This window comes from Gallus gallus, chromosome 21 (assembly GCF_016699485.2).
Source record: "Gallus gallus isolate bGalGal1 chromosome 21, bGalGal1.mat.broiler.GRCg7b, whole genome shotgun sequence".
NCBI classification, from domain to species: domain Eukaryota; kingdom Metazoa; phylum Chordata; class Aves; order Galliformes; family Phasianidae; genus Gallus; species Gallus gallus.
Window position 1 is genome coordinate 4,761,941 of NC_052552.1, and position 25,376 is coordinate 4,787,316.

The 25,376-nt window shown below is 51.9% G+C and overlaps 3 protein-coding genes across 9 annotated transcripts in view; 2 read left to right on the forward strand and 1 right to left on the reverse strand.

Moving 5' to 3' along the window:
* Positions 1 to 342: 342 nt before the first annotated feature.
* NBL1 (neuroblastoma 1, DAN family BMP antagonist) lies at positions 343 to 9,708 on the forward strand. Of its 3 annotated transcripts, none has more exons than XM_040651090.2 (4): positions 343 to 3,872; positions 7,156 to 7,350; positions 7,442 to 7,553; positions 8,346 to 9,708. In XM_040651090.2, exons 2-4 carry the CDS (start codon positions 7,181 to 7,183, stop codon positions 8,598 to 8,600), a joined length of 537 nt encoding a protein of 178 aa, XP_040507024.1. In that variant the 5' UTR covers positions 343 to 3,872; positions 7,156 to 7,180; the 3' UTR covers positions 8,601 to 9,708. The 3 variants fall into 3 exon arrangements, with proteins under 3 accessions (XP_040507024.1, NP_989480.2, XP_040507023.1); NM_204149.5 differs by having other exon boundaries at positions 343 to 456; XM_040651089.2 differs by lacking the exon at positions 343 to 3,872 and adding an exon at positions 6,730 to 6,953.
* A 1,800-nt stretch (positions 9,709 to 11,508) lies between these two features.
* Positions 11,509 to 24,460, forward strand: HTR6 (5-hydroxytryptamine receptor 6). 2 transcript variants are annotated; one of them, XM_025142553.3, is made up of 4 exons: positions 11,509 to 12,952; positions 15,041 to 15,199; positions 15,294 to 16,520; positions 19,376 to 24,460. In XM_025142553.3, exons 1-3 carry the CDS (start codon positions 12,224 to 12,226, stop codon positions 15,705 to 15,707), a joined length of 1,302 nt encoding a protein of 433 aa, XP_024998321.2. In that variant the 5' UTR covers positions 11,509 to 12,223; the 3' UTR covers positions 15,708 to 16,520; positions 19,376 to 24,460.
* The window catches only part of TMCO4 (transmembrane and coiled-coil domains 4), a 42,341-nt gene continuing 33,840 nt past the window's right edge, over positions 16,876 to 25,376 (reverse strand). For all 4 annotated transcript variants that reach the window (XM_046903284.1, XM_046903282.1, XM_046903283.1 and 1 more), the window contains one exon: positions 16,876 to 18,307. In XM_046903284.1, the coding sequence (XP_046759240.1) occupies positions 17,879 to 18,307 (429 nt within the window). In that variant the 3' untranslated portion in view covers positions 16,876 to 17,878. The remainder of the gene's footprint in view (positions 18,308 to 25,376) is intronic.

Below are 25,376 nucleotides of genomic sequence, written 5' to 3' on the forward strand. Positions count from 1 at the left end.
GTTTATGTCACCGCTGGAAGCAAGAGCTGGGAAATCACCTCCGCGCACAGCCTTCCCTTCGTCCCACGGCCCCGTTTGGTGGCTCAGAAGGGCACTCGGGCTCGTTCGGGGCTGAGGAGGAGGAGGAGGAAGAGGAGGCGGCGGTCCCCTCCCTCTTTCCCCCTCCTTTCGCTTTCCTCCCCCCCACGCCCCGATTGTGCAATAGCGAGCGGCGGGGCCGGCGGCACCGCCCGGAGCCCGGCACCGGGGAGAGGGAGGGAGGAGAAGAGGGAAGGAGGGAGGCAGCGAGGGAAGGAGGGAGGGAAGAAGGGAGGCGGCAGCTCCCGCCCGCCCCGCGCCTCCGGGGGCCGCGGCGCCGAGGATGCGGCAGCCGCCGGGCACCGCGGGGCTGTAACCGCCCGCAGCCGCCGCCCGCGGCCCCGGAGCCCATGGGATGTGCCCGCCGTCTCCTGGGTGGTGAGTACTCCTCCGGGAATCCTCCTCCGGGATACCCACCCCTCCCCGATCCCCCCCCCGTGCGCCGCAGCGAGCGGACCCGCTTCGCTTTCTCTACCCTTCCATCAGCGGCAGATTTTCTGCCTCGTTTTCTCTCCCGTTCTCCCCCGAGCCATTGATGAGGGCTCTGCCACCGGCACGAATCGCTTGCAGACGGGGCGGACTCCGGGGGATCTGCCGTGCAGTCATTAAACTATTTTCACTGCCGCCTTTAGCTCGAATGAAATAAGAGAACGGGAGATGGGGAGCACAGAGCGCACATCTGTGGGGCAGAGTTCCTCCCGTCCGTTTTGGGGCTTTGAACGGGAATGCTCAGCGAGTCGGTTTGCAGAGCAGCGCAGGACGAGCGGTCGCTTGGGAAGCGAGGAGGAAGGTCTTCCCAACGGCACTCAGCTTCTCCCGCTTGAAAAGTTCGCACTGAGAATGGATCCTGCAGGTTTTGCCTTTCCTGGAATCTGATGAAGCCGTTTATCTGAACTATCTGTAGCTGCTTCTTGAACCATAACACGGTATTTGCATTTTTTACAAGTATTTGCAGCAATCATTATATGTTCAATACAACAGTCTGCCCGTTCGGGGAGATTTCTCTTTGGGGCCAGAACGCAGTTTAGCTCACTAAAGCTGCAGTAAAGTTGATCTGGACAATCCCTTATGCCATAATTTGCCTGCTAACATCTTACGAGGGCACCGTCCCTTTAGGATCTTATGCTCTGCCCCACGGACTAACTCTTTTGTACAGAATTAACCCCATCAACTTCAAAATTCAGATGTGTGATCTCTTGGTGCAGTTGGGGCACCACAGCTTTGCCATACGGATTGCTGGGGGAAAAAAATAATCAGCACCTCACTGAAACAAGCAGGGTTTTCCCCTGTATTTTTAGCCTAAGAACTTAACATCCTCTTTGCAATGTCCCACGGGCCAAAAATCTTCTGTCCACAACTGGCACTTTTGCTTTTTGAAGGCAGTTTCCCATCTCAAAAACAAAGCAGCTCACCTCAAATTTGCAAACCACAGAACGGGAAATGGAATTTGCCTTCAGTATAAAAATCCCAAGTGTTTGCAAACAGCCCCGAGAAGAATCCGAGCTCTTGGCTTGACCTCTCAGCACTGAATTCCAGCTTGGGGAGTTTGTGGTCTTGCAAAGACGGCGAACGAGCTCAGCCTCCGGAGCGCCTGGCTGTGTCTCCGCGGTGGGGAAAGGAGTACAGCTGGAGGGAGAAATGGCTCGGCCGCTCTGATCAGGCTCTTATCAACCTTCACTGTGGGTACTGGGCCCAGTGCTGCAGTTTTGGAGAGACTGTCTGAATGTCAAGTGTGGGGTCAGCCCCAGCGCCTGGGAGTAATTGAGAATAGCAGCAGGGCTGCGAGCCGTTCCATTTGCCCTGAAAGCTGCCGGCCCTGCAGCGCTGTGTCTTCTTACATCTAAACGCTGTGGGTAAATAGTGCAGGCAATGGATTTTGTATCGGCAAAACAGAGATTAACCAAGCAGGTAGAACAGCAGCACCAGAGCTGGCTGGATTTCTGCCCTTGGTTTGGCTGTGGCCAGGATACGGCCCAAGCAGGACAACGGCAGGACCGTCGCTGGGGACCCATCCCTGCTCTGTCCCCTCTTCCCACCTCCCGCTGTCAGCTTGGAACCCGATCCTGCTGCACAGGACACGGCTTGATTCTTTATGCAAGTTTGGTAATGAATGAGCGACGAAGCCGAAAGCGAGCACGGTTGGCATTCGAGACAACACCCATCCCCGACTGCGAGCCGGCCTTCCGCTGCGGGTGTGCTCAGCGAAAAGAAATCATAATCCCGGTGGCCACTATTTACTCAAACTGGTTTTATCTGGTTCCAGTTAGGCTTGTTTTGAGTAGGATGAGCGGTGCCAGATTCTGATCTCATTTGCACCGGCGGAGTCATTCGGAGGAGCCGGTCCCACTTTGCTAAGTGAAAGCAGAGCTGGGCCTGCTGGGATCCAGCACCCCGGGGACACGGCTGGTGCCGGCTTCAAATCTAACACCGTGAGCGCTGCTTGGGACCCTTCCCAGCTTCACCGTCAGCCCCAAGAGCGCTGGCTTCACCCAGAAAGGAGGGGTGTGCAGGGAACGAGGCAGCCCCTTCCCACACCGGCTGATGTAGGAAAGGCAGAACTGAAAAACCATGATGTCTGATTTAGGGGCAGCGCATGGGAAACACCAGCATGGGGTGGAACGCAGGCGGGAGCTGAGCCTCACTCAGGTCTGGGCATGTGAGCACGGTCTGCAGCTGCAGTGCTGCTCCAGGTGCCTGGAGGAGAGAGGGGACAGAGGGCAGCACTTCGGGTCGCTGCACTTTCCTGGCCATGGCTGTGTGTTAACACTGGAGAGATCAATCCGTTGAAATAATTCACCAAAAACCGCTTACGTTGCTCTCGCCTCCACCACAGTCTGTCTGTGTCCTTCCAGCAATGCTCCTTTCAGACCCCATTCTAAGCCTCGGTCATTAAGTAGCTTTCCAATGACTTCTGTAGGCAGAGGAGCTTGGATTTCTCTTTCCAGCTGCATCAGTTGGGTTTTTCAGGCACCGGGCGCGCAGCTGAGAAGCCAAAAGCGAAGTCCCTGTTCTGGAGGGGAGAGGGATTTCGATGTGCTGCGCTGCTTTTCTCTCCTCCTGCTTTATTCCTACACATCAGCCAGCCATGCTGGAGTGGAAATTAGTACGTTACAGAACGAGGAGCTCTGACACCTCCCGCTTCTGATAGGAGCGGTAAGAAATGTTTCACAGTGAGAAGTGATGCAGCGTTTGCTCCATTAGCAGAAGTTTTCAGGATTTTTCCTTGTGCGTTTTACACATCTTAGGGTGTTCCCTTTTCATTTTGTGTCGTTTCTTCCCAGATTTTGCAGCTCAGCGAAGCGAGGCCAAAGCTCTCAGATGGGATTTCTGTGTTCACTTAAGCACTCATCTGTCTTGCTGTCCTGAAGAATTACCTCTAACCACTTTCAGAGCTTGGTCTCTTCCCTCTCCCCTGGCGATATTATCGTGTCATCGCTCACAGTAATTCGGGACACTGCTGGCACAGCAATGGAGCCCTGAAAGGATCTGGTGCTTTCTGGTTTTTGTGACTGAGAGCTGGCTCTGTTTCCATGCGGTACTGGTGGGCTTTGAGCCGTGGCTAGGTGATGTTTGTAAAGCTCAGGGGTTCCTTGTCTCGCACAACCTGGGACGCCGCGTGTGTGGCCATGGGCACCACATACCCGTGTTGGCATTTTTATGCCTTCGGCAAAATTGCGAGATCCTGGCTGAGAAAAATACTCATAAATATATGAAAGCGCTCATGAAACATTCCCCACGTCCACCTGCAGGCTTGTCTTCTATCACGGTTTACACTTCCCTCTGGAAAAAACAGGGTAACACTGATTAGATCTTTTTTTTTCCTACTTCCCTCCTGGAGTGTTTGGTTTCCAAATGGCTGGGAACAGCTGTGGGCTGGGTGGTGGGAACGCGGCCTCACAGGGAATTGCTGTGATTGTGCTTCGGGCCGGCAGGACAATGCAGGTTTTCCCAGCTGCTTCCAGGCATCGTTGGGACCGTCCTCTTTGCAGGGCTTGGAGAGTCCTCAGGGCTGCAGGCACCAAAGCTCCACCTCCAGACCCCCAGCCTGGGCTCCCAGGAGGCTCTGCCACGAGCTGACGCCCTTTGGCTATGGATGTTTTGCCCTTTGGCTCTGTGGGTGCAGGTTGTGGCTGGAAAAGGGCTTTGGGTTTTGAGGCTGCAGCTGCGTGCATGATGTTGTTTGTCTCCAGAGTCCGGGATGTGCCAGGCTCCAGGGCTGAGTCATTTCTTTGCTCCTTCATCTGGGAGAGGAGTTGGGGCTGTGATAGGAGCATTTTTCTTCTGGCTTCAGAATCTTGGTGGTCATGAGTGACCCCAGGTGTCTTCAGGGCAGAGCCAGGGCACCTGTGCACCGCGAGGGAGGAGGAGGAACACAGCTGGGGACGGGCAGCCGGGGAAGCTGCAGTGTAGTTCCAAAGGGGGAGGCCCAGGGGGGTGATGATCTGCAGAAATGAGCTGAACTTTCTGCTTGGAAAGCTTTGACCAGACAAATCCATGCCCTGCTGTGGAGAGGAGAAAGAAGGCCCTGTGCGCAGAGTGGTGGTGGTTCTGCCGGCAGGCCAGGCTTGGGGTCAGTGCCGGGGAGCACACACTTGTTCCTTGAGGGGCTGCACCATGTAATTTAGCTTGTCACTGAGGAATGTGCTCAGATGCCTTTATTTAATGGTGAGTTTGCAAACCTGCTTGGATACCTCGTGCTCCTTTCTCGCTTCCCTTCCCAACCAGAGAGAAGAAGGAAAACGGTGCTTTTGTCCCCCGCCCTGTGGCTGCTGTCAGATGGATGGTTTTCATGGCAGCTCTGTTTGCTTGGCTGGTTTGAACGATGCCAGAAAACAAGGCGCAGCCGCCAGCAGGCTGCTTCCAGCCCCAGCTCCCTCCCACACTCAGCTGCACTGCTGTAAACATTATGCCCGGTGCCGCTGCAGCCCCTCTGCAAACAGCACCAGCCGCATGCTGCTGGGGCCCCTGTCACGAAGGCATCCTTGCTCTGGAAAGCAGAGGGCTTTAGCATGTGCTTAAGTGCTTTCCTGAATGCAGGCCAGGGCCTGTGCTTTAGCAGAGCACAACCTCACCCGCCTTCCCGTCGGTACTGGAGGCAGGAGCCCAGATGCTCCAGGTGATCCCTGGTGCCCAGGTGTCTGCTGAGCCGGGCTGCAGCAGGATGCTCCCAGGGCAGCGGGGCCATCGGAGCTGCTCGCCTCTTTGCTGCCGTGTGTACATGCAGAGAAACCTGGAGAAAAAAAACAGCCACCACCTTCTCTGGAAGGAAGGAAATTGCTCTCTAATCGGGCATGTGGAAGTGAACTTCTGTGCTGACTCCTGAGGAATTTCAGCTGTTCCCCAGGGGGTTTGCAATTGCTGTTTGGGTCACATCCCAGCTCTGATCTCGGACTTGCCTTTGGGAGTGGGATTCCTCAGCACGGAGCTGCTGGCATTTGAGGAATGAGTGATGCTTGTTTCAGAAAACCAAGCAAACCCAGTGTGTGCAGCTGAGCTGTGTATTCCTCAGCAGAAAAGTTCAGAATTTGCCCAGTGAAATGGAAAGAATTCTCAGGGAAATGAGCCCTAAGAATTATCCACAGGACAAAAGTGTTTAATCACACCGCTCTCATTAACGGCAACGTGAGTTCAGGGACTAAAACCTTCTGCTCCTCTCCAACCGAAACCTTCACAGCCTGCTTTGCGTGGGCCAGGCCTATAGAAGCGGTGGTGCATTATATCATTTCAGTTCCTGTACGGTCAGGAGGTAAGAAAAGTTAGCAGAGACCCTGACCTGATCTGCCCAGAGATGGTGGGGCCAGGGAGAGGGGCTTTGCTGTGTTGGGGCGGAGGACAGGGAAGCATCTCGGTCCGTGTCCCTCATGAAGAGGGGTTCCTGAGTCAGACCTGGAGCTCAGCCTCAGCAGAGGGCTACCAGGGCTGAACCCTCTCCCCCATAACAATCTTAAAGCACCGGAACTGAGCTCTGAAAGCCCCAGCAGTCCAGACAAACTTGGCAGCCCTCAGGCTGAGGAGGCACTGGTGAAGATGGTGTGGAAGGGCTGAGCGCGTGGCTGGGAGGGCTCCAAGCAGAGCTGACCCCAGTGGCCCAAGCTGATAAACACGGCCTTCTTCCTTTCTGTTAGAGGGCTGGGCCTGGGAGCCACGGGAATCAACAGGAGTCTTTCCAGTGTGGGCTTTGGATCTTCGTCTGGATAAATAAATAGAAGGAAATAACAAATAACACGGTTCTAACAAACATTTTAGAAAGTATAAACGTCTGCCTTTCACTATGACTTGATCCAAACCCCACGAAGGAAAAAATTTCCCTGTTCCTGTGATGCTGTTCCATCTGCCTTTCCCCAGTGATTGGGAGTGTTAACGCAGGCACCTTGGCTCCACAGTGCAGCTGGCCTGCATGGAAACCGGCGTGGGATCTCTCTGGGGGTGGTCAGTCACCTCCTCGGCCCACCACCGCTGCGAGCGAACTCGTGCCTGGTGGTCACAGAACCCCCCTTGTTGGCAGACAGAGTTCCCATCCTCAGAAGAACCGTCCGACGGCACTGCCGAACGGGAATGGCTCTGTAAACATCAACGCTCCTTTGGCCATTGCTGTGGTTTCCTGCTTCTGGAGCGAGGTTTCCTCGTCTCCCCGCTGCCTTGCAGCGACACCTGCTGCGCGCTGCTAGGAGAAGAGCGCTTTTCCTTCCTGGGAAAGCGGTCCCTCTCTGCTGGGAAGCGTTGCGGCTTTGGCTTTTAAGGTGGGAGAAGCGGAAGCGGGGAGGTCTGCGCCTTCCTCACATACAAACATTTCTGCGGTCTGCGACCTCTCCAACCTGGCGCGGGCTGCGGTGGCGACGCTTTTGTTTTGCAAACTCCTTCCAGCCTGTCCTTGGGTAAGAAGTGGTGGAAAGCCGGCTGTTACTCCTGGCACAGAGCTCGGAAGAGAGGGTTTGGTGCAGGGGAGAGGCAGAGCAGCCCGTCCCGCTCCCTGTGCAGCACTCCATGTGTGTGCCCCCGCCAAGAGCTGCCACGGGGCTGGAGATGGGTCAGCTTGCCTGTTTTCCTTCCTGCTAACACTTTGCTCCCTGGCTCCAGTTGCAGATTTTCGGCAGAGCTGGCCATGATGTTATGGTTTGTGGTCGGAGCCCTCTTCCCAGCGCTGCTCCTGGCTGCGCCGCCTCCCATAAACAAACTCGCCCTTTTCCCGGATAAGAGTGCTTGGTGCGAGGCAAAGAACATCACCCAGATCGTGGGGCACAGCGGCTGCGAGTCCAAGTCCATCCAGAACAGGTAGGGATCCTACCTGCCAAATCTCTTCCTGCCTTCGTGGGGAAGAGCAGGCACCCACGCTCAGCCCTCCTCCCCCCCACTGTCTCCGCAGGGCCTGCCTGGGGCAGTGTTTCAGCTACAGTGTCCCCAACACCTTCCCTCAGTCCACAGAGTCCCTGGTTCACTGCGACTCCTGCATGCCAGCCCAGTCCATGTGGGAAATCGTGAGTATCCCTGCCTGCTCCTCTGTCTTTTCTGCCCCTGTTCACTTGGGGGCTCTCAGCTTTGCACTGCCACCACTTTGGGGCAAGTCATTCTCTTTCCCTGAGGTTGCTCTGCTCGCAGTTTCCCTCGGGGCTCCCTCAGGTGATTCTGCCCTGCCTTGAGACGCCGGGGTGGCAGGGGCTGCTGGAAGCAGTGTGACTGTGGTGATGCACGGTGCATTCGTCAGCGTAGGCAGAAGCATCCTCTGTCATTCCCTGCGTTATTCATCCTGCGTGCCTCTCCTCTCCACCACTCCCCTTTGTCACCTCCTCCTGACTTAAGAGTCACCTCCTGCCAGTCACCCCCAGACCTCCCAGCACCTCTGTTTGTTTCCTGCCACGTGGATCCTGGAAGGACCATAAGCACTGTCTCCAAGGGAGGTTTGGGCACCCAGGGCACAGACTGCAGCTCTCTGCTTTGCTTTGGACTCAGACATTTAGGCAGATGGCTTAAGCCAAACTAGCTGAGATTATTGGCACTGTGCCTTCTGCAGTTACTACTGATGTTGCTATGCCCACAGTGCCTGGGAGCAGGTCCCACCTCAGTCATTTCATTTCTCCAGCTGATGAAACATGTCACTGCAGCTGCAAGATGTTCCCAAGCACCCTTGTGTCATGACCATGACTATTTGGTTACCAAGCCATGACTTCTAGCTTAAAATACCCCGAGACTGCTGTGCATGGGGCAGGTCAAGATGTCCATCAGGGGATCAAGCCCATGTGCTCACTCTGCATCCCCTTCCCTCTCCCCAGGTGACACTGGACTGCCCAGGCAACGACGAGATCCCCAGGGTTGACAAGCTGGTGGAGAAGATACTTCACTGCAGCTGCCAGGCTTGTGGCAAGGAGCCAAGCCACGAGGGAGCCCTGTTCAATGTCTACTTGAACGCAGAGGAGAACATGCCCGCAGAGGGCCCCGGCCCCCACCACTATGCCCACCACCAACAGGAGGTAGAAGAGCCCCCTGCTTCCAGCCACCACCACCACGAGGAGGAGGGCGACGAGTGACCCGGCCCTCGTGGACTGTCCTTGCAGCACGGGCAGGGAGTGTGTGCGAGGGAGAGGGCCAGGGCTTGGGGAGGGAGGGGGGTGGTGGAGGCTTTCCTGTCTAATAGCTACCCTCACGCTTTGCTCTCCACAACACCCCGGGGCTGGAGGAGCGTTTTGAGGCACGAGCAGGACGTGGGGCTGGAGCTGCGGGGCCAAAGGAGGGCTGGGGGTTTCTGTTGCAAAACTACTTGCACATCATAGTAATAATATATTGAGAGAAGTGGGAACGTGGGCAGAGGGGGCTCTGGCAGAGAGCAGGAGCCAAGCTGGGCTCCCCAAGGGCTGTCTGCAGGATCCTTAGTCTGCTGTGGAGCCCTTGATGAGCCCTCTGGGATTTTCTTTTGTATGTGGCTCTTGCCTGGCCTGGAGAAAGAAGGGACGCAGCTTCCCTGCAGCCACGCAAGAGATGCACATCTCTTCTGCGGCGTATGGGATGGGGGTCTCCCTTCTTCCTCACACTTCCCCTGCCTGCCCAGGGGTGCCTGAGCTCAGCATGGGTGCTGTTCCTCCTGGCACTCACTGGGTCTTACTTCAACCCCCGTGCGTCGTGTTAGGTAGCTCATAGGGAGTATTTTGCCCTGGCTGTGCCTCCGGGGCTGTGTGTGAGGTTGCTGGGAGCCACGGTGGTCAGAGCCCTTTCCTTGCTGGTCCTCAGGGCCACCACATAGCTTGCAAGGGCGAGGGAGCTGCACTGTGTCATGGGCACTGGGGTTTCACGTTTCACAGCCCGTGCTGGGGTGGCGTGGGTAGGAGCTGGGCCCTCTCCCCTCCTTCCCTGCTGCACTTTAATTGTGGTGGAGGGAGAAGGGAGACAAGTCCTGGGATGCTGATGGACCTCTGTAGGGGATTGCTCTGGACCCCACTGCAGATGCAGGGCTGGGCTCAGGGTGGGGGCCCCTCCTGCTACCCCTCTCTCTGTTGTATAAAGCTAATTTCTTTGGCACTGTCCTGACAAAAGCTTCCAGAGCTTGTAACCGATGCCTCCCTCTCCTTTTTACAAGTTTTGGTTTGTGTTTTTTGTTGGTTTTTGTTTTTGTTTTCTTAAATAAATTAGTTCTGACTTCCATTTCTGGGTACCCTGATGCCTGTCTGGTTTTTGACAGCAAGCTGGATGTCAGAACCGGGCAGTGCTGCAGGAGAGCATAAGGAGAACCACGGTTCCCTTCAGCTCTGCTGCCTTCCCTTCAAGAGCAGGGAGAGCTGCTGAAAGGAAAACCAACCGCAGGAATGCAGCGCCTGAGCCGTGTCTGCAGTTCTGATCCCACTCGCGTGGACTATGAGTGGGCTCTCTGCGGGATCGTGCGGCCTTGGTCGGTTCTATTGCCACTAGGTGACACTCTCGATCCAGCACGTTTCGTGGCCTCCAGGAGCGCTTCTGGGCCGGAGGAAGGCGAGCTTGGACCAGGACTTCACGTGAGGTTCCAGTTGCTGGAGGGGGTGCAGCGTGCCCAGGTGCTCGGGCTTTGTTCAGTCTTATTCTCTGGAGCAGAAGCTCTGCGGTGAAGCTGAAATGCTCCGAGCTCGGGGTGCAGCAGTGCTGAGAAGGAAGCAGGGCAGCGTGCTTCCTCACCAAGCAGCAGCGTAGCCCAGCTGGGATAAATGTGTGCTGCTGCAGTGATTTATCCCAGCTGGGAGGCTGCCGCAGTGTGGGCTCGGGGTGGGTTTCCTTGCTTGTTCCCAGCACAGATGGGATGAGGAAGTGAGGCTTTCCTGGTACAAGCACTTTTCTAAAGAAACCTCCTGCTGCGATCAGAGCCTCGCGTGTGCGTGCTCTGCCCGGGGCCGCCTGCCAGGACAGTGTGATGCAGGGGTGGCTGGGGAGGTTTGCATGGGAGCGTCCCAGGAGGGGGTCCTGCCCATGCAAAGGGGCAGATGCCACGCGCAGGCACCCAGGAGAGCTCACCCTGAGCAGCTATTGAGTGGCACACTGCTGGGGGGAGCACCGTGCTCCCCACGCACAGAGATGAGTCCTGCTCCCTTCTGTCTTGCTCACAGATGGCATCCAGGCCAGGCACGCCCATTCAGCTGCTAGGAGAAGTGGGACAGAGTTGTTGAAAAGTGGATTAGCGAAGCAGATCTCGATAAAGAGACAAAGTTCTGTTCCTTCCCTTCATTCATGTTGTAGTTTCCCACTGGTACCACAGGCAGTGTGGTAGGGTCAAACAGGCACATCCTCACAACTCGCTGCGCTCTGGCCATGGAGATGAAGGTGTCCCATCTCTCCACTCTCCATCAGCACCGGGGTCGGTGCCATCGGCTGCGCTGCCCTCAGTGGGACCTGAGCCTGTTTGAAGGATAGACCCTTCCAGCAACAAGAAGAAAATAATCAGTGTCTGCCAAGCACCTTGAGGTATTGACTGTGAAAGGCGGAGGTGGGAGCACAGGTTGTATGATGGCACCTAGAGATTTGGAAGTGTCTTCTGGAGGAAGGGATGGAGAAGCTGTTGGGGCACGCGGGGTCCTCGGCCTTGTTGCCAAAGGGGCAAATTGCCCTGGGCCCACCCAGACCTCTCATGCCTCTGGCTGCTGTCTGAGAGGGCAGCTGCAGGTACTGGATGCAGGTTTTGTTGCTTTGTATTTGGTTATGCAAAATTTTGCTCTCATCAGCCAGCACTGAGGATGGAACCTTGCACTCAGCACCGCCAGTCGGGCTCAGCCACAGATTGCTTTTGGCCTGCAAAGTAAGCACGGGGTCTGCACAGCAAAGGGGAGGCAAAGCACGGTGCAGGCTGTCTCTTTAAGGCAGAGAAGGGAACTCTCTGGCTGCCACTTAGCAGAGTTTAGACCAAATCCCCGTTTTCATTAGCATTTCATTTCATCTCCTCCTCTCCCCTCCGCCCCACCTCCTCCGAATCGGCATTTCTGCATCCTGCGCTGTGCATCGCAGAGCAGCAGGTAAAAGTCTGGCTGCCTCCTGCACGCACACGCGCTCACACGCATCCCTGCACGCCAGACGCACCTCTGCTGGGGGGCAGGCACCCCCGGGCGACTTCCCGTGCTCCTGCATCTTCCTCCCCGCGGCTGAGCGTGGCTGGGAGCATCCCCGTGCCCACCCCGGGGCTGCTCTGCCTCTCCTCGCCATCTCCGGCTGCAGAGCTCGGGCACGGAGGAGGTCGGTGGGGTAGAGCCCTGCAGGTGGGCAAAGGCAGCGGAGAGGTGAGAGCTGAGCATCCCCAGCGCTGCGTGGTCCGTCTGACTCCCTGGTGCAGAGCATTCAGAGCATCACAGAGTCCGGCGTGCCCTCCCGTCTACAGCTCCCCCGGTGCCCTCGGCAATCCTCGGCGTCCAGCAGCGCTGTGCGGGTACATCCCGGCACGGAGGGGATTTGCAGGGACGAGCAGATTCCTGGCTGTGAGTAACAGGGAGGAGAACCTTGCTACTGCTCATCGGCTCCTGGAAATGTCACTCTGCCCTGATTGCCAGTGAAGAGAGAGAGTGGGGGAAGAGAGGGAGAGGAGAACAGAAAGGAGGACAGCCGGAGAGATGGCACTCCTTCCTCTGGAGCTGGCTCTGGCGATGATCACCTAGCACAGGTGGAGAAGGTCCCCAGCTGCAGAGCCAGCCCCACTGCCCCACTCCTCATGGAGGGCAATTTGGGGTCCCCCAATGCCAGCGTGCTGGGGGAGCGCTCGCTGCTGGTGGGGAGCAGCTGGGTGGCCGCCTTCCTCTGCTTCATCATCCTGCTGACCACAGCCGGGAACTTCCTCCTCATCCTCCTCATCGTCACCCAGCGCTCTCTCCGCAACACCTCCAACTATTTCCTGGTGTCCCTCTTCATGTCCGACCTGATGGTGGGGCTGGTGGTCATGCCCCCGGCCATGCTCAACCAGCTCTACGGCCACTGGGTGCTGCGGGGAGATTTCTGCTCCCTCTGGTACGCCTTCGACGTCATGTGCTGCAGTGCCTCCATCCTCAACCTCTGCGTCATCAGCTTGGACCGCTACCTGCTCATCATCTCCCCTCTGAAATACAAGCTGCGCATGACATCCTGCAGGGCCCTCTGGCTCATCCTGGCCACCTGGACCTTGGCTGCGCTGGCCTCCTTCCTGCCCATCAAGCTGGGCTGGCACAAGCTGGAATTTGAGGTTTGGTCCCCAAATGTCACCTCCCGGGGGGACGAGGAGCAGTGCCGGCTAGTGGTCAGCTTGCCCTACGCCCTGGTGGCCTCCTGCCTGACTTTCTTCCTCCCGTCTGCTGCCATCTCCTTCACCTACTGCCGCATCCTCCTGGCAGCTCGCAAACAAGCCGTGCAGGTGGCTTCCCTCGCCTCCAACGTGGCCACTGCCACCACCGATGAGAGCGTGGAGCAGGTAAAGGGCTGCAGCCGGGGGGCGGGGTGGTGGGGAAACAGTCATGGTGTCCTCTGCAGCAGCCAGGGAGCAGGGAAGGCTGGGAGGTCTTTGCCTTGCTCCCATGTGTCGTGTCACAGCCCCAGAACACAGGTGGGCTCCTTGCAGAGAGAAGGTGTGCAGTGGGGAGCCGTGTGCTCGCTGCATTTGTGATGGGACCAGGGCAGAGAGCCCTCATCACACTCTTGCAGCTTGCAAGCAGCCAACCCATTGCTGCTGGCCATCAGCAGCATCTCTTGCCCTCCAGTAATGGGAGTGGGGATTTGGCAACTGGATGGGGATTCTGGGCAACACCTACCTCTGCGGATGGAGGACGGTGGCTCTGCGGTGTGCTCGGTGGTGCCCACATCTCATGCCATCAATGGTGAGCACTGAAGCTACTCCGGAGCACAGGAACAGCATGAGCAGAAGCAGAGAAATAAATTCAGATGCAGAAATGCTCAGTGGTACAAAATAAATGCCACTTCACCCGCCTCTTGTCTCATCACAGAGGGTTTTTATCTTATCTGACTTATCAACTAGCAAATCTTGGCCGTGGTGGGTGTGAGACATATGGGGGAGAAGGAGTTTAAATAGCAAACAGGAAATTCTGGAGGACACCTTATTTTGCACATCCAGGTTCTATTTTTGTTACCTGGTCTACAATAGGAACTGCAAGCACTCCTTGCTTGAGATTGCTGGTTAAACCAGTGCATGTGTGTTCCTGCAACCAAAGTGTGGCTGCAGTTGGGGCTGTCTATCTCCAGGAGAATGTAATTGCCACTAAATCTAACAGCTGTAATTCCTCCTAATAGGCTTTACTAACCTCATATCCTACAGGAAAAGACAAACTTAATTGCATTTAAGTACCTTGATTTGGTTTGTTGTTCTCTCTCTTTTAAGAAAAGAGCCAGGACTCAGACCTAGCCAGCCCTCCTGTGCATGATGAGCTGTACCAGACTTTGAAAAGGAAAATGAGAATAAAAGGAGAAGCAGGCAATAGCAAAACGATTACTTTTTTTTTTTTTTCCCCTGGATGACAGGTTTTTGGACTCTACAGAGCAAACCAAACCCAACAAACAAACCCAATCAAACCCAACCAACCAAACCCAACCCAACCAAACCCAACGCAAACCCAACCCAACCAACCAAACACAATCCAACCCAGCCAAACCCAACCAAAACCCAACCCAACCAAATCCAACCCAAACCCAACCCAACCAAACCCAACGCAAACCCAACCCAACCAACCAAACACAATCCAACCCAGCCAAACCCAACCAAAACCCAACCCAACTAAACCTAAACCAAACCCAACTCAACCAAATCCATCACAGCCTCATGGCCCCACTGCTGCACTGCTCAGGGGACACCCAGGTGCTTTCCTCTGCCACCGGGAGCCTGCATCCACCAATTTTTTCAGCAGAATTAAAATAAGGCAAGTGTCCCAGCAGGGTGTAGGTTGTAGGTTGTTTATAGGAGCCCCGCATCAGCTCAGGTGCATGGCCAGCTGAAAAGTGTCCCCGGTGTCAGCTGAGGAGCCTTTGAGCTTTGAAATGGATTTTCATTCTCTTTTCAGGCAGGAAGCTGAGTGGCAATAGGGCCTCACCAAATTATGACAGAGAGCTGAGATAGTAATTTAATTTTAGATTGCAAGAAGGGACAGAGAACTGAGTTAGTTATGGTGTTTGTAGGCTGAAATGTTTGACGTCCCACTTTTAAAAATATAATTAGTTTGCTGCTCTAATCGGCAGCTAGAGCTGCCTCTTCGGGGCATGCTTTATTCTCACCAAAACACTGACTGAGCTGGTTTCCTAGCATCTTAATGATAAAGCTCCTGTTTTACAGGGAAAAAAAAATATATAATCTCAATGTTGAGGTTTTCTATTGCTTCCTCTTCCTGATTTATGGTGCAGAGGTTGTGGTGTGGGCCATCCTCTTACCTCTGCCAGAAGGGATATTATAATGAGATTTTCTTGCAGGATTTGCAGCACCAAATACCACTTCCCTTGTGCAGGAGGCTCTGGCCTGGGGAGAAGTGCTTACTCACCACCCCATCTCCCACTGCAGGTTCCCCATGCCCCAAGTCAGCCTGCAGCTGGCAGCGAGAGCAGGAGGTTCGCCAACAAGCACAGCAAGAAGGCACTGAAGGCCAGCCTGACACTGGGCATCCTGCTGGGCATGTTCTTCGTGGCCTGGCTCCCCTTCTTTGTCACCAATGTGACACAGGTAAGCAAGTTCCTGGGTTTTCTTTTGGCAGAAAGAGCTTTTTTTTTTTTTTTTTCAGTGGAAGTTGCAGCTAACCCTCACTGTCTCCCACCAGGCAGTGTGTGACTGTGTCCCGGCTGGCTTCTTTGACGTGCTCACCTGGCTGGGATATTGCAACAGCACCATGAACCCCATCATCTACCCACTCTTCATGAGGGACTTCAAGAGAGCCATGGGCAAATACCTGCCCTGCTGCCGGCGCACTGGGGAGCCCCGGCCCAGTGCCATCTCCCTCTCCATGAAGAACTCCAACAGCGGGCCCCGTGCAGCCACATCCCTCAAGAATGTCCTCACCTTGCAAGCTGAGACTGACTCCGTTGTGTCTGAGGTGGTGGCAAACGAACACAGACTGCTGCCAGCTGCTGAAGGTGCCCTGCCAGCCCCCAGTGCTCACTTAGTCGGCCTTTTTGAGATGGAAACCTCAGAGCTGGAGCTGCAGCGCCGGCAGCTCGGCACACCTGTGGCCTGAGTGCCAGCCTGGGTATGTCTCCCAGCACTTCAGCCCAGGGGAGGTGCTCAGCTCGTACAGCCCAGCAGGTCGCCCCTAACTCACATCAAGGGGAGAGAAACGGTGGGAAGCACATCCCATGACTCATGGACAAGGCTTGGGGCTGCTCCAGTCCACAGCACATCATGTTTCCTGGGGGTTTAATTTCTTCGCCTTATCTGGGCTGTATCTATCAGCTTCCTGTGAAAGCGGTGACTTGCAGCACGCTGAAACCATCCTATTTAATCATGAGCAGTCTGCGCTATGGGGGATTAAATTTGATGCAAAATGTTCAACTCTGCTTTTTGGATATTCCACACGGGCGTGGGTGTTCAGCTTGTTTGTGGCTCCACGGGTATCCTGACAGTAGTAAGGAACAAAATAAGCTTCCCTTTAGCTTTCATCCTACAGCTTCCTATTTCTGGCATACAGCCATCACACTTTGCTCTGACAATCCATCAGTTTGAAGATGATGCTGTTAGAAAAAAATTTTTTTCTTCCAATGCAGTCAGCGGGCACTTAATAAACACCAGCAAATTCTTTCAGCTAATTCTTCCTCAAGTGCCTTTCAGATCAGAGATGAGTTGGTAGGCTGTTGCTGTGCACTTCTTGGACTGGTACCCCACCAGGAGGTTTTGGCTGCCCTCCTGAAGCCCACACTTACACAAGTGAACCCTAAGTGTCCCTCCAACACGGGAGGCTGGGAGAAGAAAACTGCATGCCAGGCAAAGTCTCCTTCATTTTCTTCCTGTGTTGCTGTGCTGCATGTTCGACTGCATGAGAAATAATCCGGAGGTAAGGTGTGTGGAAAGCTCGGGAAAGAAAGGGGAGGTTGCTGGCACCGGGAGGGCTCCAAGTGAGCCAAAATCACAAGCTGCAATTGCAGTGAGTCAATGAGACATTCCAGATCAGGAGGTGGGAAGGTATTTGTACCACGCGGCACTTGTTTTAACAGTGAAAAACCCAGAGGTGCTCGCAGGAGGGGGTTTATCCTCTTGCCATGTTCTTGCTAGGTTGCATTTTCTTGGGCTGAGCAGCAAAATCAGTCAGAAAAGGACCTTGTGTAAAGCTGACTCCCTCCAGGTTGAGACTGGGGAAAAAGGGAGTGGATGTCAATTCACTTTATGGAAGGAGGGAGAAATCAAACCGGTTTATGTTTATTCTATGCCAAGTATTAGTTTTATTTTAAACCCATTACAAATATAACTAGAGAGGGCTTTTAAGGCTGGATATGTGTATGGGACACGAGGAAAGTCTCTTTGGGTTGCTGGCTTGCAAGGGAAGAAGCTTCACAAAGGAATAAGTCATAAAAAGCCCAGTCCATTTTCTGCTGTCTTTCACCTGTGGGACTCGAAGCATGTTCCCAGTAGTAACGAGGTCTCAGACACCCATCACCCTCAGTTTGCAGGGAGGGAAACAACCTTGTTGGTTGGAAAGTGTCAGAGCCATGGTAGCAAACCTGCAGCAGAGCAGGGAGGGCAGCCAGAGGCACTCAACCTTTTGCCTCCCTGCTTAGCAGACCTGAAGTGGAAAAATGTTTTTAATGAGCTAGTAATGAGTCCCTCTCCACAACATGCTTAAAGATACCCACAGAGCCACCTGCTTTCCCAAGAGCTAAATACCAGAAAGACGATCCTAATGGTGGCAGCTGCTTCCCTCAAGAATAAAAGAGCTTGTGCAATGAGCAGATTGCCACTGCTTCCTGAGGAACTATGCTGATTTGGGCCAGAATCAGCCTTTTCTTGTCAGTAGGAGATGCTGTGGAAGACTGTTCTGAGAGCTGTGATCCAGTGACACTGTGATGCCACGTGCTGGGCCCTCAGCAGGGTCTGAAAGCTGCAGCTCAGCTCTGTGGGCTCTACTGATTGTGCTTTGAGAGCGGTTTTAGTGCTGGCTGAGCATCCCTGCCTGTCACAAAGAGCTGCAATTGGCCTCCACACAGGCCAGGCAAAGTGTGGGCTTGCTGATGGTTCTGATGCCTCCCACCCAGCCACGTGGCAGCCCTGGGAGCTGCAGGGCAGCAATTCACACCTTGCACGGGAAGCTCTGCAGACTGTGTAGGGCAGGAGGCTGAGGATGGCTCCATGCAGCTGATGCTGGGCACAATGCACATGGCAGCTGGGCTGCAAGGAGAGAAGGTTTGGAGATTCAGTTCAGTCTGTGCTATCACCCGCTGCCTGCTTTGCACTGCTGGCACTGCTGGGGCAGGCTGGGCAGGGAGGTGAGCTCTCTGCCAAGAGAAATCCAGGGGAATCCTGTCGGTGAGCACAGCTGGCCAAGGAATCATCTCCTGAGTGCAGGTTACCATCACTGCTTGTGCCAGCACTCACAGGCTGTGTTAGTGCAGAGCTCACACTGGTGCTGGTTGTGGGTGCTTGACAGTCACTGTCAGCCCCATCCTCCTCTTGCACACTGTTATCCTCTTCCCAAGTCTCGCTGCCTGCTGCCCGCTGTGACTTCTTGGCTAGAGGGGAGAAAAGATTGGTGCTGCCCTTCTCCTCCTGCCGACACTCCTTGGTTTTAATGCCCACAGCTTTTAGAATCGTGTCCATTTGCTTCATGTAGTCCAGGTGGCCGCTGACCTACAAGCAACAGGAGGAGTGCAGTTAGTGGGGAAGCTACAGGGAACCCAACTCAGTCCAGTCCTCCATCCCAAAAGGCACCACTGCCATGAGATTTGGCTTCAGCTCCAACAGGCTGAAAGGGATAGGTCTGAAGAATATGGTATTCTCCGGAAATAACCCTACATGGCTGTGCACCTGGATTGCTTTACCCCTGAGGAATGCACGTTTAAGTGCAGAGTGACAAGACTAGACTCTGAGTGCCATAAGGGTAAAGGAGGAGGTGATCTGCCCTGGTGACAGACTCCCAGGTAGGAGACTCCTTGACTCAGTTCAACTCCCTGTTCTCTGGTAAATCACACACCCTCCCTGTGCCTCAGATTCCTTGTAAAAGCAAACATTTATATTGAGATAAAGTAATTGGTGCAATAACTGCTGAGTGTGTTGGCTGGAGGAGGAGGTAGTATTTAAATGTGCATTGATCTGTCCCATATAAAACTGGGAGTCCACAAGGTTTTAAGTTCATAAACCAAATTAAAACCAGCAGTATGTTGTTGCAAATAACAACATTTATCTGTAGGGTGATTTCCACGATAAGATAAACCCTTCTGATACAGATGTTAGGAATGTGTCCTTCATGTCAGGACACAGGAGGGAAAGAAAACCTCCTCTGCAGTGATAATTATTGTTATGTGTTAGAGGCTACCTGGCTGGAAAGGCAGAATCTGCCCTTTTTGATTCAGGTGTCCTATTCAAGCCCCATGCTGGAGGTAACTACAGCCAAGACCCTCCTACAGACCAGTCTTCAGATCTCCAAAGCTGGAAGCACAGTGCAGAACACAGAGCTCCTACCCAAGTGTGTGAAGCAGCCTCTGAGTGGTAACATTTGGAGGCACTTAGGACTTGGAGCAAAATGAAGGATTTAATCAGCACGTTAGTAATGCAATACGCGACTTTAATCAGTCCAGATGGCTCAACAGACTCTTGATGTTTTGAACAGATTAGTTAATTAAAATAACCATCGAGGGTCTCATGGACTGGTTGTTAAGATGCTCTCCCCAAAAGTACAAATCTTTTACTGCCCCACAGCGGAGCCTGGTGCTAAAGAAGGAAACAAGCACAGCGTTGGACAAGGTGGAGAGGAATAAGAATGCAACAGACTGTCTGGGAAGGGCTGCTGGTTCTCTTGGTTTGCTGTGTTCTGAAACCCCTGTGGCCATTACAATCAACCTGAGCTAGTCAGTGCTTGGGGTAGAAGTGGCACTGAGTGACATGACATAAAGCGGTCATAGGCATGTGCTGAGGGCTGATCTAGATGATCTTTGTGGTTGGAATCTTACTGAACCATCACCAGCAGAACAGCAAGCAAAATTCCTTGCTATTTCCAAGCAATGAAGGCACCCTAGTGGGAAAATTCAGCAATTCCAATTCTCAAAAGCCTGATTCCATGTGCTGTCCAAAGAGCTGAATGCTTCTGCTGGGTGTGCTGGGAACTTCTACATTGCAACGGACAATAAAATCTTTAAAGAGAAATAAACAATTGCTTGATTCTTTGTCAGAACAAAGTGCAGGAGGAACATCAAAACAAAAGGAATGGAAAAGTGCTCTTGTAACCAAAGCAAACAAATTTATGCTTGTTATAAGGAAATGAAAACAGTGGGTTATGTTTACCACTGTGCTAAGGTGACTTCTCCCCTCTTGTAACTGATGTTGCTTTGACTCATTGGAAGACACAACCCAAATATTTATACCACCAATTTGGTATAATTGGATTATAGACTGTAACAGTATTCATGTGGATCTATCAGTCAGCTGGAAGGAGCCATCACTTCAGAAAGCAATGGAAAGATTTCCAATTTAACATCAAGAGTTTCCTCGTTTCGGCATCATCAGTGAACGATTTACAGGATTTCCTTCTGACAAATGCAGTTTTAAGGGAAGAAATTCAAATGACTCTATTTCTTCTTCCCAAAAATCCTCAGTCATGCATACTGCCTCAAAACCCATGCAGCCTTCTGCTTCCATATGGTGGCAAGGACTGACTGATGGCAGGGCTCCCAAGCTATGCCGGCTATCAATCAAAATGCAGGCACCTTTGCCAAGCTGGCAGACTTGGAGTTTCTCCCACTTGTCAGAGTGCTGGGTGTACCCTTCTTGACAGAGGACAGGTTTTGCCAAAATTTCCTGTTTTCCCCAGTGTTTTCTGGAAGCTTGTGGCAAAGACCTAGCAACCTCACACTGCTCAGCCAGAGGAATGGTGCTGGAGTTGGAGTGCATGCAAAAGCCAGTGGAAGAGTGGATTCCCATCATGATGACCATCAGAACATCAAGCAAACCTTGAGAGAGGCTGTGACTGGGTTGAGTTACCGCAGAAACAAAATTCTCCAGTATTCATTCTTTGGAAAAATTGTTCTCCTGAAGTGAGGACAGTGAACATGACCAGTAATTCAGAAGCTGGAATTTAAATGGATTAATAAAAAATGTAGATTTGACATCTGCAACACGTTATATTTGTGGAAAACTTTGTGGAGCTGAAGTTATTTTGAAAAGACTCTCAATGTCTCTTGCATTATTCCTCTTTAATGTTTCTATTCCTGCTCTGAATAACTGATGGAATAAGGATTAGAGCATGATTCAGCCAGAGGTAATAGGCTCCTAAGCCATCCCTTTGCACAATTGCAATTCTTGTGAATTGAATAATTCACCGACTCGACTGGTAAAAGTTCTGCTTTAATTTCAGTGACACTTCTTGAGCAAGACAGTAATTTTTACATGCAATCATCTTTCAGCCACAACTCACTGATCAAATCATTCTCACCGCTGTAACTGTGTGCTCAAGCCAGTTTCACACCAAGGCAGTAACTTTTACCCATGGCTTTTTCCACCAAACTTTTGATACGTTTTGTGGGAACACATCGATGTTAGCAGTTCTGAGTAAGCACTGTTTTTCTGTTTGGAGTTGTGCACTGCTGAGAAATTCACATAGCTTTCCTCTCAACCCACCTCTGCCATCTCCAAGAACACTGTGTGATGGGGAGCTTTATCTATGTGGTGTGTGAACACTCTGAGTCTTTCCAGCCATACCACTATCAGTAAACATGCCACTTACTCTTACAGTGGCTGTAATCAAATACTTATCTGTCTGTGCTAAGTCAAGTAGAAGGTATTTAAATTAGACGGTATAAGGAAAATCTTAAAGGCCTGGAATACACCACGCATATAATTATAGCTGGGAAATGGTTTGAACATAATCTCTTAGACCACAGAGGAAAAGAGATGCCCCAAAATAAAGGCTGGATTAATGTACTGAAGTGTCTGGAAGACCCAGAAATCTGACATCATAAACTATAGCAGTCCACCAGCAATCCAACACTGATCAAGTCAGGATGATGGAGAAGTTTTAGAAGAGCTGTTTCTGCAAATGAGGACTCAGAGATGAGATTAACTCTCTATATCCAGATGGTAAAACAGTGTCTGCCTGCAGCAGGGGAAGAGTCCTCCTCTGTGACTCTGACAAAGACCCATCACCCTTATTCTCTCCTTCTTCCTTCAGGAATACATAAGATATGGCAGCCAAACATTACCAAAACAGACCAGATTTTCAGCTCCATGGAATGAGAGTCGTTTTTACCAGCTGAGCCCTGGGTTGCAGAGCACGCTTCAGCATTCTCTGAAGGGCATCCGCAGCTCATCCTCTTCCCTACTTACCTGCCTGTAACAGAGATAACATCTCTTACCAAATCTCGGACCGGGAAATCAAATCATGACTTATGCTCAGTGGTACTAGAAATAAGCATGGACCTGGCTAGTTCCAATGAGTTGGAATGACTTCTTGCTGCACCATTCACTAAACGACTTTTCCTGTAGCTCCTGTCCTGTGCCTCATCTCAGACTGCTCAAAAAGACTCATCATTTATGAGACTGGTGCTGATCCCAAGCACTTATGCTGGGGCAATGGCTCACATCTCCCTCTGCTCCCATTTTATTGATGGAAATGACTGTACGTACTGAATGGAGGAAATGATATGGTGGCTGCAGAGTGATAATAGCTTTCAAGATAACGCCTGGGTTATGAGGGCATAACTCTCCTCCTTACATCAACACCCACTTCTGCACTGCCAGAAATCAAACTGCCCTCTCTCTTTTAATGGGTCATCATTCAGTGAGAGCTGTGCTACTTCAGTGTCATCCTCCCAGTGCAGATTACAGCCTCTTGTCCTTACTGTTTCCTATGCCAGACTGAAACTTTGGATGGGTGGCTTCAAGACATGGGTTCAACCACCAGCAGGAAGCTAAATTCTCCTAAATTCACCTGACTGTGCTTTGTGTAGCCACTCTTCCAGAATCAATCAAGATTAAGCAGTACATCTGTAATGGAGCAAGGAGGGACACCACCCTTCATCTGCCACAAAGGGAAAATGAACTGCAAGTTATTAATGGCTCCATGTGCACTTTTTTGGAGAAAGCCTTTCAGTTCCTTCCTCTGTTTCAATACATTAACATTATCGGTGCCCACTGCTTGAATTCTAAATACATATATTTAACATGTATTTAATATATGATTTGATTGTCAGAGCTCCCAAATGTGTTCAGCAGCAAGAGGCACCACTGAAAACCAGGCCCTGACAAATTCAGGATTGCAGGGACACATGAAGTGGAAGAAATCATCTCTGTGAGCTTTTATATCTCAGTGCACTTCAAATAATAGAGGAACATACCCCTTACAGCTTAGCAAACAAGTAGACTTGTCTCCAGAAAGACTTGCACACTCCTCTGGGAAGAAATCATCATCAACCTTGGCCACCAAAGAACTGTTCCAGGACCACCAACAACAGCACTTCCCTTCTGCTAGCTGACAAAGGGATGAGAAGAAAAGAAACACATCTTTGGGATGCTGAACAGGTTGAGAAAAAAACTTTGTGAGACTAAAGAGGAGACACTAAGGAATTCTCTCAGGGGAGACCAGTTCCCCGTAACACCGTGAAGAGGACTGGATTTGTCTGCCTTCCTGTATGTGATGTGAGAGAATGCTCTCCAGGAGCCACTGTCTGAAGCCAAGTTCTGCACCTCGCTGTTGCTCTTCTCATCCTCTTCATTCCTGTTACCATGGGAGGTGGCACTGCTCATTTGAAACAAGTGGAACAAGGGTGTAACGGGACATGGGCAACCTTTTGCATTTCCAACTCCCCTGTGTTCTTAATTAATCCACATTTTGTAGACACAATTAGTTCTTTGCTTCAAGTCTTGGGAGTACTAGAAATTAAAAAAAACATCAGTTTAAAGTATTCTGGGGGAAACACTTAAATCACAGAAGTGCCAAATCAACTGGATTTTGCAAAATTCAGACTTGTCATCTGCTTCTGGTATTTCTGTACCTGGCTGGCTGAAGGCCAGACTGTTTGGAGTCTGTTTGCATTCCCTCCTAAAGGGAACACTAAGCTCCTCTTCTGAGAGTGCTTTTGGAAGAGAGATCAGTTATTCCTGTTTTTCATTTGCTGTCACAAAGACAACTTCCCCTGCGCTCAGTTCCCACAGCAAAGAATGGGTAGAAAGCTTTTGAGATGGCTCACAGGGAAGAAGCAAAGGTGTGCCAAGGTGAGATACAGACTATTCTAAAAATGGGCTCTGCTGTTTTGCCTTCTGTCATGCAGACATGCTGCAAGAGAACATGGCTGTGAGCACGTTTTGCTGCTACGTACTGTTACAGCAACTGCTCTAGAGATAAAAAAAGTACTTATGTCTGTGAGCTATACAAAACACAGCTCCATCCGGCCGTGTGCTTGAGCAAGGAGGGGTTTAATCTCAGGTGGCGTTTCTATGTGTTCCCTTTATAGGAATTTATGAGCTCCAGCATGATTTGAGCAGTTGCCATTCAGACACCATGTCAATGAAAAGAACAAAAAGGAGAATTTAGCTGCCAACATGCTCTCTAGCAGACTTGCAGCCATGCATTCCTATTGCCCCAAGCTTGAGAGTTCATCCCTGGTTTCTGCTGCAGTAGAACTGCAGAAGAACAGATGCACCCATTCCTGACTTGTGAGCTTCTGCAAAAATGCTCTGCCTGCATTTTGACTCTGAGCAGTGCTGCAGTATTCAAATGTTAATGCAAAATGTAATCTACAATATCCCACTTGTAACAAACAGCAATCAATCTAATACATTACAGCTCAATTACTTCCTTGGTGTCTCTAACAGGTGCTGTCAAATAAATCCACTGAACAAATCAGTCCCATTGTAACCACTAGGAAGGCTTTTATAACTGCATTTGCTGAGTGGGAGAACATTCTTCCTTCATTTTTTTTACTGACAGTCAGAAAAAAAAAACAAAAAAACCCACATACTAGTCAAGAGAGACATGCCAGAAATGCCTCACAGGTGAACTTGTGTTCAGAGTGAGGTCTCCTAGTCCACCACCCATTTGAAGACTGTGATGCAAAGAGAACCAAGCCCTTTGGGCCCAGACTATTATTCATCCTGGATGGATTGTGAGATGATAAAATACTGAAGCTGTCCGTACAATACTTGCACACTCAGCAACCCTGCATCACCCAAGCTTTATTTCTCTATCACTGCTCAGCAGTCCCCATCCCTGGCTAAGTTTCAGCAGGACCTGAAGGACATCACTGTTGCAGCTGTCCTTGCTGAAGGTCCCTCAGCAGATGGGTAGCTGTGCAGCCACAATTTGCAGGTGTTTCCAGGTCCTTTGCAGAGACCCAGGGTGGTCTGTGAGGGGTTGAGGGCAGAAACAGAAATGAAGGCATGACAGATAAGCTCATCCCAGTGCCTGCTCATCATGCTGAAAAGCAGGCAATTAACGATCATCATTATTGTTCCTCAAAAGCAGTGAGAGCTTAATTGAAAAGCACTCCTGTTTTTTAGATGCTTAATTTCCACTGAAGCTGAGAATGAACTGTATTTTTCTGGTGATCTCAGGATGCATCGGAGACCCCTGCAATCCCAGCAAGCCAAACTCTTCCAAGTACAGCCAGGCACCCTCACTGAAAGCGCTGCGTCAAGCTGTCTCCTCATTAGCAGCCCTATCTCTGTGGGCTGTGAATGTGCCCATTTCTCAATCATTCTATTTATTCTT